At 42.8% G+C, this 20203-nt stretch overlaps 1 protein-coding gene across 2 annotated transcripts in view; it reads right to left on the minus strand.

Annotated features, from left to right (window-relative positions):
- Positions 1-7064: 7064 nt before the first annotated feature.
- The window catches only part of SUGCT (succinyl-CoA:glutarate-CoA transferase), a 707967-nt gene continuing 694828 nt past the window's right edge, over positions 7065-20203 (minus strand). For both annotated transcript variants that reach the window (XM_077781125.1, XM_077781124.1), the window contains one exon: positions 7065-8467. In XM_077781125.1, the coding sequence (XP_077637251.1) occupies positions 8304-8467 (164 nt within the window). In that variant the 3' untranslated portion in view covers positions 7065-8303. The remainder of the gene's footprint in view (positions 8468-20203) is intronic.

A 20203-nucleotide genomic window follows, 5' to 3' on the forward strand; every position in this document is an offset into this window, starting at 1 on the left:
AGAAGGATATATTCTTAGGACTTTCAACACACGAGAAACTGTGATAGCTCCCTGAAGTGGTAACATGAGAAGATTTTCCTGAGGGTTTTGCTGACAATGTTTGAGCTCAGCTGATCCTCTTTGGAACCTTGTTATTTTTAGATCATTTGCAAAGGTTGAAAACATTTGGACTAGGGTTCTTTTGATCCTGATGTGTCTTGTCCTTTATCCCTTTGCAGATTCCAATAGTCCTGGGCCCATGAGCTTTAGGGATATGGTCTAAGTGGTAACATCATGGTAATAACAGCAGGTATCGTTTAGTCCCACTGAATATGGTGGACTAGAGGACACGTGGATGGCCCACTCAACACGATGCCCTTTCAGGAGCATCGATCAGGCCCTCCCAGGCAGGTTTGTTAAGTCGGCTACTACAGGTAAGTCTACCTAGAATAGCACTTTACATACGGTGCCTACTAGATGCTATTGTTAAGCATCAAATTTATCCCCAGTCACAGAATGCATGACAAGACACACCAGCATTGCTGAACTATAGCGGGTAAATATCGTAAGAGAGTAAAAAGATTATAATAAGAGTTCTTATTTTACAGGGAGGAATAGGATAAATCGACTTCCATTTTGTATGGGAAATTAAATTAAATTATTAAAATTAAATTAAACTGACCAGTGGCAGAGTCTTCTTTCTCCCCCAAGGGGACCTATTCCAGACCCGAGGGCTCAGACACCAAGTTAATAACCTTCCCTCAGTTAATAAACCTTCCCCAAGAAGTGTACCCGCACAGAGACCCACCAAGCTAGTCGCTTCGCCTCACATCCCCAGAGTTACAAGAGAGTAGCTGTGCACGATGTTGAGTTTCCATTGCTGTCACCTCGCCATGGTCTTCTCAGTTGAGTTCAACTAACTGAGCAACACCTCTGCTTGCACACGGAACCCACACGCCTTCACCTAGGCTCTCCCAGAAAGTGAAGCTGAGAAATCAGATGTTTGGGACTCAGAAGATGGGAAACGTGGGCCCAGAGGCGGAAGCATCAGTGATTGGATTTTTCTAATTCTGTCATGTTTTTAAAAGTCAGACACTAGCTCCCTCTGGTCTCAGACCCTTCCCATTGCACAGTTCAGCAAAGAAGGCTGAGAAGACCCTGTATCACTGGGCATTGTTTCCAGAGGTGACCTGTGTGTCATTGCACTTCTGTCCTGCCCTCTAGTCTGTGCCAGTGCCATTCTGGTTAGACAGCAGCCAGTGCCATGGCTGTATACATGAGCCACCCTAGACAGGGAGATGTAGTTCATCTTTCTACCCCCAGAAATAGTGATTTCTTTGAACAGTCCTCCCAAAATGGACGCTACAATTATCCTGACCCTCTCCAAAGGAAAGAAAACAACAGTGTTCATTAATGGTATATTTCAAAGCTTCTGTCAAGAACAGCCAGGAAGTTCTTTGTGAAACCTAAAAACATAAATCCAGGACTCTCAGGGTGAATGTGTGCTACACATGTTGCCGCGTCTCATACCAAGAGATGCTATGGAAATCTGAGTTCTTCTTTGGGGGTCACAAAGAGGTAAAGGGGTGGAAAGAAAGATATTTTGCTATGGCAGTTTCACATTAATTTCTTTCCTCTCAACGTCTTGGCTGTGTTCTCTGAAGCTGAGTGTCTTGCTTCATGGAGAGCACGTGTGCAGAAGTTCTGGGCAAGAGGAAAGGGTGTGGATAGCGGGATGAGGGGCAGGAAAACATTGTTGCTCCCATCTGTGTGGTCAGGAGCCAAGGAAACCAACTTGAGTTGAAGAGACTGTCATGTGGTTAATTTGCGAAGAAAAAGAAAGGGTGGAAGCGGCGAGGTGGAGGAGGGCTGTGTTAAAGTGTTTCTCATCTTCTGGAAAGAAAAAAGCAAAGGTTGCCGTGAGGATCCCCTCACCCTGTGTAACAGATGGCAAAACCAAGGTAGAGGAGAAGGCCCCTTGCCTCTGGAGGCCATTCGACTAAAATGGCGAGCACCAAACTACTCATCCCCACCTGGAGACTGAGGAAGCCCGCTGTTTCTAAGGAAGAGCAAGAAGCAGAGCCCAGCTGCTGGGGCGGAACCAGTGACCATCATGCCCTCCCTCCCCTTCCTCTGAAGGCTCAGTAACCACGACAGTAGGACCCTGGCTGTCACAGAGTCTAAACTCTGCTCTGTATTATATTTTATTTATTTTAGTTTTTTCTTAGGAATGAGAGCATGGGACAGAGAGGTAGTGAGCCTGAGGGCTCTGCCACAGCCCAGAGTAGCGTTTGGAACACTCTTTCGTTTCTTTTCCTGAGTTTCAGAAGGAAAAAAAAGGGCAGCCACCTATTAATTCAAGATTGTTGGGGCGCCTGGGTGGCTTAGTCGGTTAAGCGTCCGACTTTCGCTCAGGTCATGATCTTGCGGTTCGTGGGTTCGAGCCCCGCCTCGGGCTCTGTGCTGACTGCCAGCTCAGAGCCTGGAGCCTGTTTCGGTCTGTGACTCCCTCTCTCTCTGACCCTCCCCTGCTCACGCTGTCTCTCTCTCTCTCTCCTAGAAATAAATAAAACATTTAAAAAAAAAAAAAAGATTGCTAGGGGAGGTGAAGTCGTGGCCAGAATTACCACTAGTTATCTTCCAAATTACTAAGCTAGTCCTATTTTTTCAAAGATCAGTCACAGGTTTGGGGATCCATGCTTGTATAAGAGGGATATATAAATCTCTGCAGAAAGAGGGAGAGAAAGAAGATAAAAAGGAAGGATGGAGGAGGAAGATGAAAGAAGAGGAAGAAAGAATATTATTACCCTTGAGAAAGGAAGGAAGGACAGGAGCTTCTAAGAATGAGAAAAAAGAAAGGTAGGAAAGGAGGTAAGTAGAAAAAAAGGAAAGAAGAAAAAATAGAATTGCAAGATGATCACTTTGAAAAGTAATAATTTGTCCTGTCACTTTAGACTTTCAAACAAACATAGAACAGCCTCTGTATTAGTTTACTCCTGGTGCCTTAACACATTTAGTGCCTTTAAACAATACAAATATGCTGCCTTGTGGCTCTGGAGATCAGAAGTCCAAAATGAGTCCAAAATAGGTCTTACCGGGCTAAGAGTCAGGTAGGGCTCTGGTCCTTCTGGAGACTCAAAGGGAAAGTTCACTTTTCTTGCCTTTCTCGTCTTCTAGGAAATGCCTGTATTCCTTCATTTAATTCCATTTCAAATGCAGCAACAGTTGGTAAAAATCTCCCTTACGTCGCGTCTCTCTGACATTGACTCCTCCACATTGGAAGGACCCCTGTGGTTACACAAGAGCCGCTAGGATAATCCAGTATAAACTCCCATTTTAAGGTCAGCTGATTTCCTCGTGTCGAGTACAGTGACACATTCGTAGGTTCTGGGCTTTAGGACATAGGCGTCTTTGGTGGGCCATTATTCTGCCTCTCATAGCCTCTTATTAAGAATGTTGCAAAATGCGGGGAGCCTGGGTGGTTCAGTCAGTTGAATGTCTGGCATTTGATTTCAGCTCAGGTCATGATCCCAGGGTTGAGGGATCGAGCCCTGCATCAGACTCTGTGCTGAGGGTGGACCCTGCCTGAGATTCTCTCTCTCTCTCTCTCTCTCTCTCTCTCTTCCCCTCTCCCTTATTCGTGCTCTCTCTCTCTCTCTGAAAAAACAAAATAAAGCAAAACAAGACAGGACAAAACAAAATGAAATTAAAATAAAATAAAATAAAGTATTGCAGACAGACAAGAGATTGGACAGGCCTTTTAGTTGTTAAGGTCTTAAGGAGTGGGGAAATAAAAGTTACTTCTCGAGAAGGAATTTGAGGTGGGTGAAATCTATCACCTGAGTAGTGTTTGAGCTCCTTCTAGTGCTTGTCCTTCCCTCTCGGCATCTACGAGTCAGGCTAGGCTCATGCTGCGATGGGTTTACCAGATTCTCCAGAGCAAATGCAACCTTGGGTCTGTTTGACCAGAGCATGCTTTCTCTTTTCCTCTCCTGCTAATCAAATTGACATATTTCACCTCTCGTTTTTTCAAAACTCTCCTTTTTTTGTGTTTCCCCACCAAGCGTGTAAAATAAATTTATGTGTGCAAACCGTTTGCATTCATTTGTCTGTAATACTTCTAGAGTGATACTAGAAGACTTGTTTTTGTTTTTGTTTAAAATTTTTAATGTTTATTTTTGAGAGAGAGACAGAGAGAGAGAGAGAGAGCAAGTGGGAGAGGTGCAGATAGAGGGGGACACAGAACCTGAAGCAGGCTCCAGGCTCCGAGCTGTCAGCACAGAGTCTGATGCGGGGCTGGAACTCACAGACCCTGAGATCATGACCTGAGCCGACGTCAGCCGCTCAACCGACTGAGCCACCCAGGCGCCCTTAGAAGACTTGTTTTTGAATGGGTGTTGGGGGAAATGTGTCTTGGAGTTGCTTATATGCCACTAAGCCCACCACATGAATGGGTCCTGTGTATAGCCAGCCTGGTTTAAAAGTTCAGGACCATTTGTGTTTAGAAGATAGCCTGGTAGGCCTATATACAGAAACTGTTTAAGTATCTTATGAGAGTAGCAATTTATTTATAAAACATTCAACCCTGCTAGAATTGTAAGAAGAAATACAATTTTATCCTGATGTCTTAGAAAACTTCTGCACATAGTATGAGACCCTCTGTGATGCATTTTATTTTATTTTATTTTATTTATTTTTTTTGTGATGCATTTAAAAAAATTTTCTAACTGCTGTTTGGAACGGAAATATGTACTCCTTTATTTTTTAACCCTTTCATCTTCCTTATCAAATGACAGTCCTGGAACCACAAAATTGAGAAGGAAAAGAAGGGAGCTTGATATTCTGGCCTCCTAAGGATCATTGATACTACACTGTTCAAGGTGAACAATGATATTTTCTTTAGGTACATGGCATCGTAAGAATCTTATCAATTATAAGGGCTTACTACAGCAGATAGTCTCCCATAAATAGAGGCAAGTGCAAGAAGAACCTTATAATCTTGGGAACAAGTTTGAAAATGAATAGCCCTTGCGGTGCCTGGGTGGCTCAGTTGGTTAAGTGTCCGACTTTGGCTCAGGTCATGATCTCATGGTTCGTGGGTTCGAGCCCCATGTCAGGCTCTGTACTGACAGCTAGCTCAGAGCCTGGAGCCTGCTTCAGATTCGGTGACTCCCTCTCTCTGACCCTCCCCTGCTCATGCTGTCTCTCTCTTTGTCAGAAATAAATAAAATATTAAAAAATTAAAAAAAAAAAAGAAAGAAAATGAATATCCCAGGGTCAGGGGATGGACGGTGAGTCAGATTCCTTTTTTCCCCACTAGTCTCCTTTGCTGGTTGAGAATCCATGGAGAGTAGTCAGAGCAGACACAGAAGATCTGGACAGTCTGTTCAGCTCTGGGCTAGCATTCTTTCTCAGAGCTTTTAAGCCCACTATTTGGAGAACAAGTCCTATAGATGAAGGCAAAATTGAGCCATGAGGGAAAATAGCAAGCAAGACTCAAATCCACAAACCTTTCAAGCATACAACATGCTTCCATTATGGGATGAAAGAGTTGTGGTGAAATCTCAAATTTAGGTGAGATATGAGTGGGGTGAATTTTCCTGAAAAAGGCTGAAAGCAGGGGTCACGAAGTCTTCATGCAAAAGCCCCCCCATTCTGGGGCTATCTGGGTTGGGTGGCCTAATGTCCTCATATGAAATAGTGTATGTGAGGCCCCTTGTGGTTGTTTTTGTTTTTTTTTTTTTAATCAAGATTGTACTGCCATGGGGCTTCTGGGTGCCTCAGTTGATTAAGCATCTGACTTTGGTTCAAGTCATGATCTAGCGGTTGGTGAGTTCAAGCTTTGTGCTGGCAGTGTGGAGCCTACTTGGAGTTCTCTTTGTCCCTCTCTGCCCCTCCATCATTTGCTCTCTCTCTCTCTCACTCTCTCTCTCTTTCAAAATAAATAAATAAACTTAAAAAATAGAAGATTGCATTTCCAACTCCTAGTAGATGAATCGAAGACAAAGGAATAAATACCAAGTAACTGGACTAGTCACACTCAATTGGTCAATGTTCATTTTTCTTCTAGGAAAACATTCTGAATATCAGAGTATATGCTGGAAAATATCATGCTTGATTAACCAGAAAACCATGGAAGCAAAAAATTTAAGGAATAAATCAAGAGAGGGAAGACTAGTTGCTTGTGGACACACCCTCAGTTCCATAATGATTAACCCACTAAGTTTCGAAGAATTTTCTAAGTCATCCTCAGACACAAACCTGCCAGAAGGCGGGCCTTGACACACACTGAACTTGAGCATATGGTCTCTTTAGTAGCGTGCTCAGCTTTGGGAATATGTAAGAAAATAGGCCCTGATAATTAAAACAGCACATTTGTTTATAAAGCATAACTTGGTCTGGGCATATTGCTAGAAATTTTAGCCAGCGCAATGCTTCTTTCAGGACTAATTATCAGTCTGAACTTGAAATATATTCTAAATGGTTTCTCTCACTAAGTCAGTAGAGTAAATGCTTTCCGTTGGGTGATGCACAGGTTCAAAGTTTTCTTGGATCATCCTGAATGGTGTAGGTGGAAATCTGGATATATTTGTCTCCCATGGTAACTCTTCTGTGGATGAAAACCATGGTCTTGATGGATTTCAAAGTTTTGGAGGCATTTTGTGACCCTGTCTGAATGACCAGTACCCTCCTACACAAGGCTACCCAGATAGATCAAGCAATTTGCATTTCAAGAGAATCTACTTGGACCAGTAGGAGAAATGATTAATCTGTTTTTCAAGATCATGTGGTTTTGCCAATTCTCTGTCATCCCGTCTTTTACCATTTTCATTGCTAATTGTATATACATGGAGGAATTTCATGTAGATGCCTGGCCTGAAGGGAATGTCTCCAAATGCATATCTATGAGCCGGCCATTGGGAGGAAAGCACTGCAAAAGCCATCAAATTACCCTTGTACGATGACTTTCTAAATAGCAAAAGGCAGGAGAACCTCAGAATAAAACGCCCACTAAGAGGAAAGCAGGCAGGAGTTCCTCTCCCAGGACCTAGTACGCATGCTTCTAAAACCTGCCACGAGGCCTGTGAGAAGACACATTTCCTTATTTATTTGAAATCCTTGATTCTAGAAACGTACTGGGGCTTACAGCACAAATGACTCAAATCATTCCGATAGAAAAAGAAAACAAAAGGAAAACTAGCCATGAATCACAGTTTGAAGGATGACCATTTGTAATTTAACTTTCAGCTAGGACTTGGGACGTCGTGACATGGCTTTAAGATATACGAGCCTAACATTCGTGAGTTGCGATCACGTCAGGATCATGCGATCATCCGATCCCTTGGTCTCTACCTTGGGTTTGGGTGATTGATAGCTTGAGAGATGACTGATCCTGGAACTTAAATACAAATCAGTTAACCACTTTCTGGACAGAACATATTTTCTGTACTTTAAACTCTCTGACAAAAACTTAAATATGTAAATGCAAATACTTCGGGCATAATATGTTCTACAGTGAGTACTCAGATACTCTCCTCCTTGTCATTATTTAAACGTTATTTAATACCTGGATAATCATCTGACATTCATTTAAAAACCGATTGCATTTGCTCAAAATAAGATACTGATTAAGGAACCTCTCTTCGCTCCCTAATGCAGACAGATACACACACTCCAAACTACATTCATGGAAATCGATTTTCTGCCACATATCATGAAATGATCAGAGATCAGAAAGCAAATATTTACCCCCATGGGGAGAATGAAGCTCAGTTTTATAATGGACGTCAGCAAAGTCCATGGTTTAAATTACAGATTAACAAAGGGTTCATGAGCTCAAAATTAAGTTATTCTGTTTAAAATCAATCACTAAAACTGTCGTTCTGCTTACTGCTTCGACTTCCTAGCAAAGGTTTAAATGAGGACTTTATGCGCAAGTAGAGAACGGCAAGAGATCTGCTCTTTTTCAGACCTGCGTGGGCTGGAGGGGCAAACGTTTGGGCTCTTAATGTAATTAGAATGAGGGATGTATTTTTCCAGAAAAAAAAAGAATCTTTACAACCCCCCCCACAAATCCACAATTCATCTATTATCTGGGTGGGGTTGGGGGAAATGGTAAGGAGTAAAACGTGGGGTACATTTAGAAAGCACTAGATGCATTGATAGCAGAGCCATTCCGGAGGCACCAGGCAGGAAATCTGGAATTACTCTAACTTTTCTTTGCAGAGGCAGGCACCAGGACTGGGGGAGAAGGATCCAGAAAGACTACTGCTTTTGCTAGCAAAACACACTCAGATTGTGGTTTTGAGCAAGAGCGTGCTTCATCATTCAGCTTCATGCTGGGTCACCACTCCAGTGCTGACCAGCTCTCCGATGGCCTTGTCATCGTATCTGAGGACCTCCTTCAGGATGCGCGTCGTGTGCTGCCCAAGCAGGGGAGGCGGCCTGGCCTCTGACATCTCGAACTTACTGTATCTCACAGCTGGGCCTGTCAGAAGAGGAGGAAAGCAGGAAGCCTGTTAATGACTAACCCTAGGAAATTAATTACCCAAGCAGCCTGGGGCGTTTTCAGTGAATGCCAAGAATATCACTGTCAGTGACAACGTTGTAGGTACACCATCATTTTGGAAAGAAATGTGTTTTCACATGAGGCTTTTCTTGCCTCAGTTTCGTTCAACTGTTCAGTGGTCTCTGACCTGCCACCCACCATGCAGGGGGCGGCACATAAGCTCGGTGGGTGCCAGGATCGCTCAGAAGTTGCCAGTCATCACTCAACTGGGTAGTCTCTCTGGATCCAAAAGAACAATGAGACAGGTACGCAGTGTCTCTCTGAAGCCAGAAACCTGGCCCCAGGTAAAGGGGATCTAGCAGGTTATCATTCAGTGTCGAAGTCAACAGACTGCAGATCAACTAAACTTCCGCCAGACCCTGGCGAAGCCTTACGGTGGTAGAAGCGTCACTGTCAGGGAGATTTGGGCTTGCACATCAGCTCTCCCACTTTGTAGCAGAGCCATCTTGGACAAATTGCTTAACTTCTCGGAGCCCCATGTTCTGCAATTAAACTGGGTATGATAGTGTAAGGATTTAAATGAGAGAATGGAGGGGTGCCTGGGTGGCTCAGTTGGTTGAGCGTCAGGCCCTTGATTTCTGATCAGGCCATGATCTGCAGTTTGTGAGTTGGAGTCCCCTGTTGGGCTCTGCACGAACAGTGTGTAGCCTGCTTAAGATTCTCTCTCTCTCTCTCTCTCTCTCTGTTCTTCCTCCATTTATGCATGCTTTCTCTCTCAAAACAAATTAAAAAAACTTAAAAAAAATTATTGAATGAGATGAAGGACAAAAGCCACTCGCTAAGCAGTCCCTAATCCATGACAAGGCATGAGACTGGCTGGCTGCTATGAAGAAAAGGCTACCGCGGAATCTGTCTTTACACGTGCAGGGTGAGGGGAGGAGATTTATTGCCCGCTGTTTGCTGAGCATTGAGCGACTGTAAACGGGGGAACCCAAGTGATGCTTTCAACCACTGTTGGAAATGGATTTTTATTATCCTCCTTCTTCACATCAGGACACAAAAGCCCAAAAAGCTCAAGTTTTGCTCAAGGTCACGTGGCTAATAACTAACAGCACCAGAATGCAAATCCATGTCCAGCTGAACCATCTCGCACGGAGGGCTGTGCACTTTCTATAACCTTAACAGCCTGGTCCTCCTTTCCACTCTTCCACGACCAGGCTGGCTGGGCACCGGGTGTATGTTGTTTCAGCAGATTTTTTACCTCTGCTGCCTGACTCAGTACGTGATACTTATGCTGGCTGTCCTTCACAGCTCATTTGCCTAGGCTTCAGGAAAACAAATTAGATAGTCACAAGAAGACTACAAAACAGTACATTTCTATCTCAAGAAGTTTTCTAGCCTGCTTTCAATTTGGGGAGCGCAAAGGAAGAACACACAAAACCAAAGCACGTGTGGGTAATAGACTCTCAGTTAGTAAAGCAGCAAATGTACTTCAAGCTCTTCAGAGAACCCCAGGAATAAAAAGTACTTTTGTAGAAGCCATTGTTGATGATAAAGAGGACACAGACCCTCCCCCTCCCAGATTGTCAAGCCACACTTTTTAAAAAAATGTTTTATTTATTTTTGAGAGAGCACAAGCGGGGGGCGGGGGGCAGGGACAGAGGATTTGAAGTGGGCTCTGCACTGACAGTAGCAAACCCGACGTGGAGCTTGAACTCAAGAACCATGAGATCATGACTTGAGCCAAAGTCGGATGCTCAACCTACTGAGCCATCCTGACCCCCCAAGCCACACTTCTGTGTCAACACACACCATCCACTATGGACAAATGGCAACTTTCAACTGCTTCTCTGAAATTCGGTGAAATTCATTTCTTCTTCTCCTGCTTCTTTTTATTGTTTTAAATTGTATTTACTTTTTTTTGTTGAAGTGTAGTGGACACATGATGTTCCATTAGTTTCAGGTGTACGACGCAGGGATTCAACTAGTCCACGCATCATGCTGGGCTCGCCACATACGTAGCCACCATCTGTCAGTGTTCCCTGTGCTGTGCCTTTCATTCCGCCTTGTTCATTCGGTAACTGGAGGCCCACACCTCTCAATCTCCTTCATCCATTTTGCCCATCTTCCCCTTCCCTCTGGCCACCACCCGTTTGTTTTCTGTCCTTAAGGATCTGTCTCTGCTTTTTGTTTGTTTATTCATTTGTTTTGTTTTTAGCTTCCACATAGAAGCTCACGCTTCCTTTTAAGTGCCCCAGGGCAGCCTGTTTTTTTCACTAGTTTGTCCCTCTTCAGTCAAGGAGCACACGTGCGAAGGCAGGGCCCACTACTCTCACAAGAAGGCTGATAATTTGACATTTCAGGGATGTGATCCTTAGTCACTGCTCTGAGTCCGTTTCATTCTGACATTAATTACCAAACAATTTTAATCGAAAACTTGTCTTTGGGAAGAAGGATGCTGCTGAGAGTATAAAGACTGAGGTCAATGTCATGTGACTCCTTCCTAACTGAATTCTTGGAGCTTGACTACCAGCTGGAAAACAGTCACTTGACTACACCGAGAATCTGGGCTGGAACTCACTGCTGGGATTGCTGCTCGTGATCGTAGCACAGCAGCTGCAAATATTTTGTAAAAACCTGCAATGCATCAGCCACCGTGCTGTCCTGTTAGACTCCGCAACAATCCCGGGTGGACACTGGAGGTAAAGGAAGCTTAAGGTACTGGCTTAGAGTTCCGTTAGGGAATGAGAATAACCTGTCCACAATCACTCAGGTAGGAAGCGAGAGTCAGTTCCCAAGTTCGGATCTATTGGGCTCAAGAACTTGGGTTTTTAAACAAAATAATAATTTGTCAGGTGAAATCCACATAACATGAAATGAACCGTTTAAATGAACCATTTCAAAGTTCAGGGACACCTGGGTGGCTCAGTCGGTTAAGCATCTGACTTCAGCTCAGGTCATGATTTCATGGTTCGTGGGTTCAAGCCCTCTGTAAGCTGACAGCTCAGAGCCCGGAGCCTGCCTCAGATTCTGTGTCTCCCTCTCTCCCTCTGTCTTTCCCATGCTTGTGCTCTCTCTCTCTCTCTCTCTCAAAAATAAATAAACACTTTTAAAACTAATAAAATAAAAATAAAAGTGAACAGTTCAGGGGTGCCTGGGTGGCTCAGTAGGTTTAGCATCTGATTCTTGGTTTCAGCTCAGGTCATGATCTCACATTTCGTGAGGTTGAGCCCCACAGTGGACCCTGCGCTGAGAGCACGCAGTGTGCTTGGGATTCTCTTTCTCTCCCTCTCTCTCTGTTCCTCCTCTGCCACTCTCTCTGTCTCCCTGGAAATGAATAAATAAACTTTAAAGAGGGGATTGAAAAAAATTTTTTTGTAATGTCAAAATTTATTTTTTTTAATTTTTTGTGTTTTATTTCTTTTTGAGAGAGAGAGAGAGAGAGAGATTGAGAGCAGGGGAGGGTTAGAGAGAGCGGGAGATACACAATCCAAAGACAGGCTCCAGGCTCTGAGCTAGCTGTCAGCACAGAGCCCAACGTGGGGCTCGAACTCACAAACCTTGAGATCATGACCTGAGCCAAGGCCGGATGCTTAACCAACTGAGCCACCCAGACGCCCCTAATAAAAGTTTTTTAAGCCAACAGTTCAGTGGCATTTAGTACATTTGCAATGTGGTGCAATGATCACCTCTGTTTAAAGGTTGCAAGACCTTTCCATCACTCCAAAGTTAAACCCTCTTTGCCTGAAGCAATTTCCCTCAATGCTGCCCATCTCCAAACTGCTGGCAACCACTAACCTACTTTCTGTCTCTGGACTGATCTCTTCTGGATATTCCATATAAATGGAATCATACAATACGAGACCTTTTGTGTCTGGTTCCTTTCACTTCACATAATGTTTTTGAGATTCAGCCACCTTGCAGCACGTGTCAGTACTAAGAGCCTGGATTTTGAACTTCCGTGCAGTGATGGTATAAGGGAATTCTTCAGGTCTAGCCATACTGACGGGCAGTTCCATTTGTGTGACTCCCACTAAAACACTATTCTTTCTTGGTAACTTCCAGATATACACTGAAGACTATGCTACCATTTTGGGATGAAAGGCATTTAAGAGTTTGTACAAAGAGTCTTAAAGAATTTAGAATGGTATCACTACATACCATTTACTAGAATGCTAATTTAAATGCTATTAAAGCACTAGAATGGTATTGCTTGGATTTTGGAACTGCTAGCATAAAGACACCTAGAAGATACTGTATATTTGTAAGGCTTGTGCTTCTCTAAATAAGTGTCTGTTAGTAAGGAAGCCATATCACAATTTAATTAATTGTATATCTTTTCCATAAGTCCTGTCATAAACCTGGTATTTCACATGTGGTTCAGTTCAGAAAGATTCTGAAGCTGGGGTTTGTTCATGTAATTTAAGATCAAAATATAGTGTATATATATCTACTGTACTGGCAATTTTCAAATTGTAATTTTTGTACATTTTTAAAATAAATTATTGTTTTGTCATGTGGTTTATTAAAAAACAAAAATTTCTAGTCATATATATTTATGCAATGGAATTATATATATGTGTGTGTGTATATATATATATATATATACATATATATATATGCAAGATATATATGCAATGGGACGAATAAAAGTGATATCCAGATCCCAGAGAAAGCTAAGTTCTCATGAGTCAATTGAAATCTCCTATTCTTACAACACTGTGCAATAATCCTCCGTACCAGGGATATTCCTTTCGGTCTAGACTTCACACAAAAAGAATAAAGGACTCTTAAAATACATTTGTCTCAAGAAGTAGAGAACACTTGACACAATTATTTACATCTAAGAAAAATATGAATACTTTGATCTCCCATTAAAAAAAGAAGAGCAGATAAGTCACATGTTCTTAAATGACTTTTTGGCAAAATAACATCTAGGTTCACATATGCTTTCAAATACTTGCAAGCTGTGTGATCTTGAGAATTCTTAAAGTCCCTGAGCCTCAGTCTACACATGTCTCAAACGAGGTTGACAGTACTTATGGAGGGTTAGTTTGAGCATTTGAGTAATAGAACGTGGGTAATATTCAATGTCAGTAATAATCAAAGAAATACATGTGAAGATAATAAAATAAGGTAAAATTTTGTTTGTAAAATTAGCAAATCTTGTGGCTTATTTTGGTTTGTTTTTAAGAGGTCAGTGACTGGTAGGAGTGTAAACTGGTATAATCCTTCTGGAAGGAGCTGTGTCAATTCACTATGACGAGTTTCTTGGATGGAGAAATCTTGCTTTAAAAATGTTCTACTATGGATGTAATCAGGAACGTTGACAAATTCTATAAGCAAGGATCTATACAAATTTCCAAATATGCTTTATATTCTTAATACCTATTTCCTCCCATATAGCTTTCTAACTTACAGGTTAGGTTGTGACAGCTCTTTGTGTGGAATTCTGTTCGTATTTTTTTTTTAAACTTCTAGCTTCCAAAAGTTACCTTGTTAACTAGGTGCTCAGCAACCCACTGCCTCATGTACTGCTCACATAGGTCTATCTCCAACCCCTTCCTTCCAGATGAAGAGGTCACATAGTCACAATATCCCAAAATATTGGAAAATGTGTCTAAAACTTGGGCACTGGTTAAATAAATTATACTGCCTCCAAATGATGGCAACCTGTACAGTCATTTCAAGTTGTATTTTGGGGGGCTTTTAACACAAATATTATCTTCACTCTCTCCTGAAATACCACTGCCAGTCAGAAGAGTTTAGAAGTTAAACAAATACAAAACTTCATGAGTAAAGAAAATGAGTGGTGGCATCGCTAGTGAATAAGATATTTCAACAAAGAATGACATGGATAGGATATTGTCGATGTGTGTAAAAGAGTGAGACAGAGCTAAAACCCAGAATATTCTACAAGGAGACCGAGAGGAAATGGGTTTTCATTGGCCCATTTCACCCCTCAAGAGGTTCTGACTTTAAAATCCACGGTGAGGAGAAAGACAGGGCTTTATTACTTTTTAAAATTTTTTTAAATGTGTAATTATTTTTGATAGAGTGAGACAGAGAGAACAAGCAGGGGAGGGGTAGAGAGAGGGGGAGACACAGCATCCAAAGCAGGCTCCAGGCTCCAAACTCCAAGCTGTCAGCACAGAAACTAACATGGGGCTGGAACCCACAAACTGTGAGATCATGACCTGAGCTGAAGTCAGGCAATTACTGACTGAGCCACCCAGGTGCTCCAGGACAGGTCTTAAAATAGAAATAGAACTGAAAGCAGAAAGATTGAATGTGTTAGTTCAGACCAACTTACTAGTTTGTACTAGCAACTAGAAGAAAAATGAAGCTTGCTCTCAAGTTTCTAAATGAAAACAATATTCAACCTAGAACTAGATATCCAAACACGTGATTAATCAAGTGTGAAGACATTTTGAAACTTTCAAAGATTAAGTAAGTTTACTAAGTAGTTTCTTGATGTTGACTCCAGTAAAACATGGGAGTAAATGATAGAAAATTTTGGTACCCAGTGAGAACCAACCAGGGAGCACAGGGAAGGAAGGTTCCAGAATGGTAGCTCAGATGAGGACAGTCAATAAAGTAGAAATGGAAGATGACAGAGGCCTTCCAAAGGGGAGCCTAAGAAAGCAAAAAGAACATTAATCATATAATTAGAATAACTTAAAGATTGGAAACATGTAATGCTAAGATAAAATTAGGGGCCCTTGGGTGGCTCAGCTGGTTAAGCATCTGATCTTGGTTTCAGCTCAGGTCATGATCTCACGGTCTCATGAGTTCAAGCCCCGTGTCAGGCTCTGCACTGGCGGCACAGAGCCTGCTTGGGATTCTCTCTCTCTCCCTCCCTTTCTGCCCCTCCCCAACTCACTCCCCGTCTCTCTCAAAATAAATAAGCTTTTTAAAAAAGTTTTTAAAAAGATATTATTACATTATGCAAGAAAACAATAATTAGACACTCCAGAAAAAACAAAATTTGCAAAAGAAATAAAAGATCCATATATGAAGCAAATTATAATGTGGCAAGATTTTAAGTAACTGAAGGAATATAAACAAAGAAAATCCAGTTGACCTTGATGCCAAGAATATCTGGGTAGTTCGTATTACCTGTGCATCCTCTATAACAGCACTAGGCATTTTACATTACACTGTCTACTTAGTTGTCTGTATTTCCTGTGTGGGCAGGAACATGCCAATTGTGTTTGCTAATGTGTCCTCCATGCTTTTTATGGTCCTACAAAATGAAGATAATGGCAAACACCTGTAACGATGGCAGATTGTGGTTTTTTTTAATGTTCTTTTAATTTATTTTTGAGAGAGAGAGAGCACAAGCAGGGAAGGGGCAGAGAGAAGGGGTCAGAGGATCCTAAGCAGGCTCCATGCTGACAACAGTGAATCCGATGTGGTGCCCAAACTCAAGAACCATGAGACTGAACTCATGAACCGTGAGACCTGAGCCGAAGTTGGACAATCAACTGACTGAGCCAACTGGGTGACGCTCTAGAGTGTGTGTTTTAGTTCATGATCTCATTGGAATTTTGAATTTATTAAATAGAAACCCTTATAACTCTCATTTTATGGATCAGGAAACTGAGGTCCTTTAAAGGGTTAGTTTATCTGAGGTTAAGCAGCTAACTAAATAATAGAATGAGGACAAGATCTGTACATCAAATTCCACGGTGCATGTTCTGTCATTCGACATAAACTTGCTGAACTAATGACTGCCAATCATTAAAGGTATTTGAATAAATACCATTTATGTCATTTTAATTAATTAATTAATCCACTAATTAAGTCTCCATATAATTTTTTAGTATGTATCCCTGTGTCAAGATCTTGGCTGTATGACCTAGGTATATTTTCGCAAACAAAACATACCCAGACCCTACTCTCATGGAATTTTTATTCTGATCTGGAAGACAGACAGTAAACAAGCAAATAAATAAATAGTTAAAAATTTATAGAAATTATAAAGTTGCTTAAAATCTAGCTGGAAAGAAGAGAATATTATAAGCAGAGTGGGGAGAGGCCAGGGCGGCAGGAAAGGACTGTCTAGATGGAATGTGTGATAAGGTCAAACTGATTCGATGCTCCTTAGGCTGAGCCCTAAACTGAGTTAGCCATACAACTACTGAAGAAAAAAAGAGTCCAGGCAGCGCGAACAGGTTTGATGTTCAAGAAACTAAAAAAAGACCCAATGTGGCTAGAACTGAATTTGGTACGAAAGGGGAGGGTCCAAATGAGGTTGGAGGGAATGGCAGAGCAAAGGGTTTAGAAGAAGAAGCTTTAGAAGAAGCAGAGGGAGGGAATGGGGCGCCTGGGGGGCTCAGTCGGTTAAGCGCTCGACTTCGGCTCAGGTCATGATCTCATGACGTTCGAGCCCCACGTCAGGCTTTGTGCTGATAGCTCTCTGTTGCCAGGTAAGATGTGAGGTGAGATGTGTTTGGAGGCTGCTGGGGGCAGAACAGAAAAGATGGTGGTGGTCCGGACTGGGATGGTGCCTGTAGAGTTTGAGAAAAGAGGATGTGTTTGAGGCATATGCTGGTGATAGGAATGAGAGCGCTTGCCGGTGGATTACATGGGCCCGGGGTAGTTGGGGAGGGAAAGAAGGAGCAGTGGGGAATCCTGTGTTTCTAGGTTGAATAATTGGTGGGGCCATTTGCCAGATGGGGAAGACTGAATGGATTGTATATGGACAAGTTTGGGAGGGAGCAGAAGTCAGATTCTCTTTTGGACATGCTGTTTGAGATGTCTATGAGATAGCCAACAGGAGAGGTGAGTGGCCTTGGGCTATGCAAGTTTGGAATTCAGAGAAGATCTGGGGCCAGGATATTCATACATCTAAGAAGTCACTCACCATTTAAATGTCCATATTCTAAAACGCTCTATTTTCATGGCTACTGTACTTATCCCAACATCCTTGGTGGTGAGGTTTTAAATGAGATGCTTGGGCAGTCTTCTCTTTACTATCTAAGCTCTACATCAGTCACCATTCCATCAAATGTGTTGTGTCCCCAGGAAGCAAATTCAATGAATAAAAAACTAATCTCCATAGCTGATAAATTTGGAGACAAAGGCATTTCTTTTAAAAGGGTTTCCATATTCTTGGCCTTAAACAGACACATTTCCATGGACTCCACAGCAGAAAACAGGGCATTTTTATTTTTGAAACAACTGAGTGTTGTTCCCCAAAGGANAAACTAAGGTGGGAAAATTTTTCCTCTGCCTTAATAGAGGCGATCAAGCTGAAAAGCACAGAAACAAATGGCCATCACAGCAATTTCAGGCACATAACTTGGGACGAAATCTGGAACCCCAGGGTGGTCCCTTTGAGGAGACCACATGGTCAAATGATTGGGAGTCAAGGCCCTGGGTGTCCTCACGCCCCTCACCAGGAAGGTGGCTGCGTGGCCCTGCTTGTGGGCTGTACCCACCTCTAAGTGAGGACTGTGTGTGTCCCCTCCGGGATAGTCTACGGGATTTCTAGGAAAGCGGCAATGACTTGTACTTCAACGTCTGTGCACGCCCATCCCTGAGAGGCTGCACTGATAAACTTCACGGACTCTAGAGTTCAAGAGCCGGAGGCTGACACCATGCGGAGGCAGGCAGACGGGAGGAGGGGTCCCGTCACAGCCTGCATGCCATACACAGTGACATCTGGAGCTACTACTTACTGGGTAAGTAGTACTGCTACTTAGTACTGCTCTAAACCAGGCCTGGGGCTGAATACTTTCGAGTTGTTTTCTAAGTCGATCCTCACAATAACTGTAGGCAGTTTTGCACGTTTATGGAGGCGTTCCATCCCTATATCGACGAAGAGCAACATGTTGCCAAGAGAGGCTGCGGAATGTATGTAAAGGCAGATAGCAGGTGCGCAGAGAGACCTGCTGACTTGGTAGCGATGGTTTTTGAGACATGATATGGCAAGATGGCCAAGAGTGTGGGTTCTGGAAGCAGAGTGTCTAGCTTCACATCCTGGCTCTGCCATTTACTAACTCTATCTCCTCGAATAGTTACCTAATCAGCCTGTGCCTCAGTATCCTTCTCTGGAAAATGGGGATGAGAATAGCACCTACCATGTCAAGTTGTGAGGACTTAAAGAAAAAATTCTTCATAAACGTCCTTCGTAAAGGACCAGAAACATAGTAAGTAAGCACTTAATACATGCCAGCTGCTATCATTTTCTTTTCTTCTCTACTCCAGAGCTTGCCTTAACAACCTAGATTCCTCAGCAGAGCCTGGTCACCTTCTACTTCAGACCTTCCAGAACACTGACGAAGTAGCAGCATTTTTTTTTAATGTTTATTTTTGAGGGAGAGAGAGAAAGACAGAGTGTGAGCGGGGGAGGGGCAGAGAGAGAGGGAGACACAGAATCGGAAGTATGCTCAGTGCTCTGAGCTGTCAGCGAGCATAGCCCGAGGCAAAGCTCGAACTCACAGACCGCGAGATCATGACCTGGGCCAAAGTCGGACGCTTAACTGACTGAGCCACCCAGGCGCCCCAAGTTAGCTTTTAGATTCATGACAACAAGTTGGGGATAAAAGTGTTAACTTTTTAAAAATTCTTCAGAGTCAAGGATACAAGTATTTAAAGGAAAAGGAAAAGGGAGAAAGGAATCAACCATTACCTAAGCGCATACTACATAACAGACACTTCTCAAATGTTTAGTTTGTTCATACCCCTTTATAGCCCCTTGAAATAGGTATTTTTTCCCTCTTGCTACAGTTAGCAAAAGGAAGGCTAAGGAAGGTTAGATTATCCATGTCACACATCTGATAAATGCACCCATGCTGTTTTCCAACAGCATCAGAACCTACACCGGAAATTAATTTTCTACTCCCTTGGGCTTTAACTAGGTATATGAGAAGGAACTTTGAAAACATGGAACTTCTTTGACTTATTTAACAAACACTATGTGCCAGACACTATTTTATGTGCTTGACACATTTGATTCACTCGGCCCTTAGGATAATGCCAGAAGCTACTATTGTCATCACCTTTTACAAATGGGGAAACTGAGAGACGTAGAGGGAGAGTCACTTGCTCAGGGTCGCTGAGTTAGTAAGAAGAAGACTCAGGATTCACACCCAGTCTTGCTCCAAATCCCCAGTCATTGCCGGTGGGCCACACTGCTTCATGGGGAAGGGGGGAGAGCACTGAAAGAGAGGGAGTTATCTAAGGTTGAAACCGAACTTGGGCGCCTTGGGGTAGAACATGCCACGGGGAACTTCACATTTCATCTTCTGACCAGTCTGAAATGTGGTCTTTGTAGATTACAGGGCCTCCAGATGCCTCATGCGCTATGCATTCATTACTACCTCATCTTTTCAAATTAATTGTCATATGCCACTAATTTCTTTGTAGGAAGTCCTGGGCTCAGAGCAGCATCAGTACATTCCCAATTTCCTGTGTTCCTGACTCGGGCAACGCACGCCAAAGCCTTCCCCTCTACCCGCCCTGAAAAGAAGGAAGCCTTCCCTGTGCTCCCTGTGGAAAGCTATCTGGTTCAAGGCCCAGGGAGGGCCCAGTTCCTGGTGTGCCAGAAAATTCCTCAGACAAGCCCTGTAGTGTTTTCCATCTGTGGTTTGAGGCCCTTCAGTAACAAGACCCTGACTATTTTGTCTCATCTCCTTTTAGAAAACTTCCATGATTCTCTCAGGCTAAAAAGGGAACTACCCAATCTATGCAAACATCCCAAGCTAC

This window comes from Crocuta crocuta, unplaced genomic scaffold (genome assembly GCF_008692635.1).
Source record: "Crocuta crocuta isolate KB4526 unplaced genomic scaffold, BGI_CrCroc_1.0 scaffold108, whole genome shotgun sequence".
NCBI classification, from domain to species: domain Eukaryota; kingdom Metazoa; phylum Chordata; class Mammalia; order Carnivora; family Hyaenidae; genus Crocuta; species Crocuta crocuta.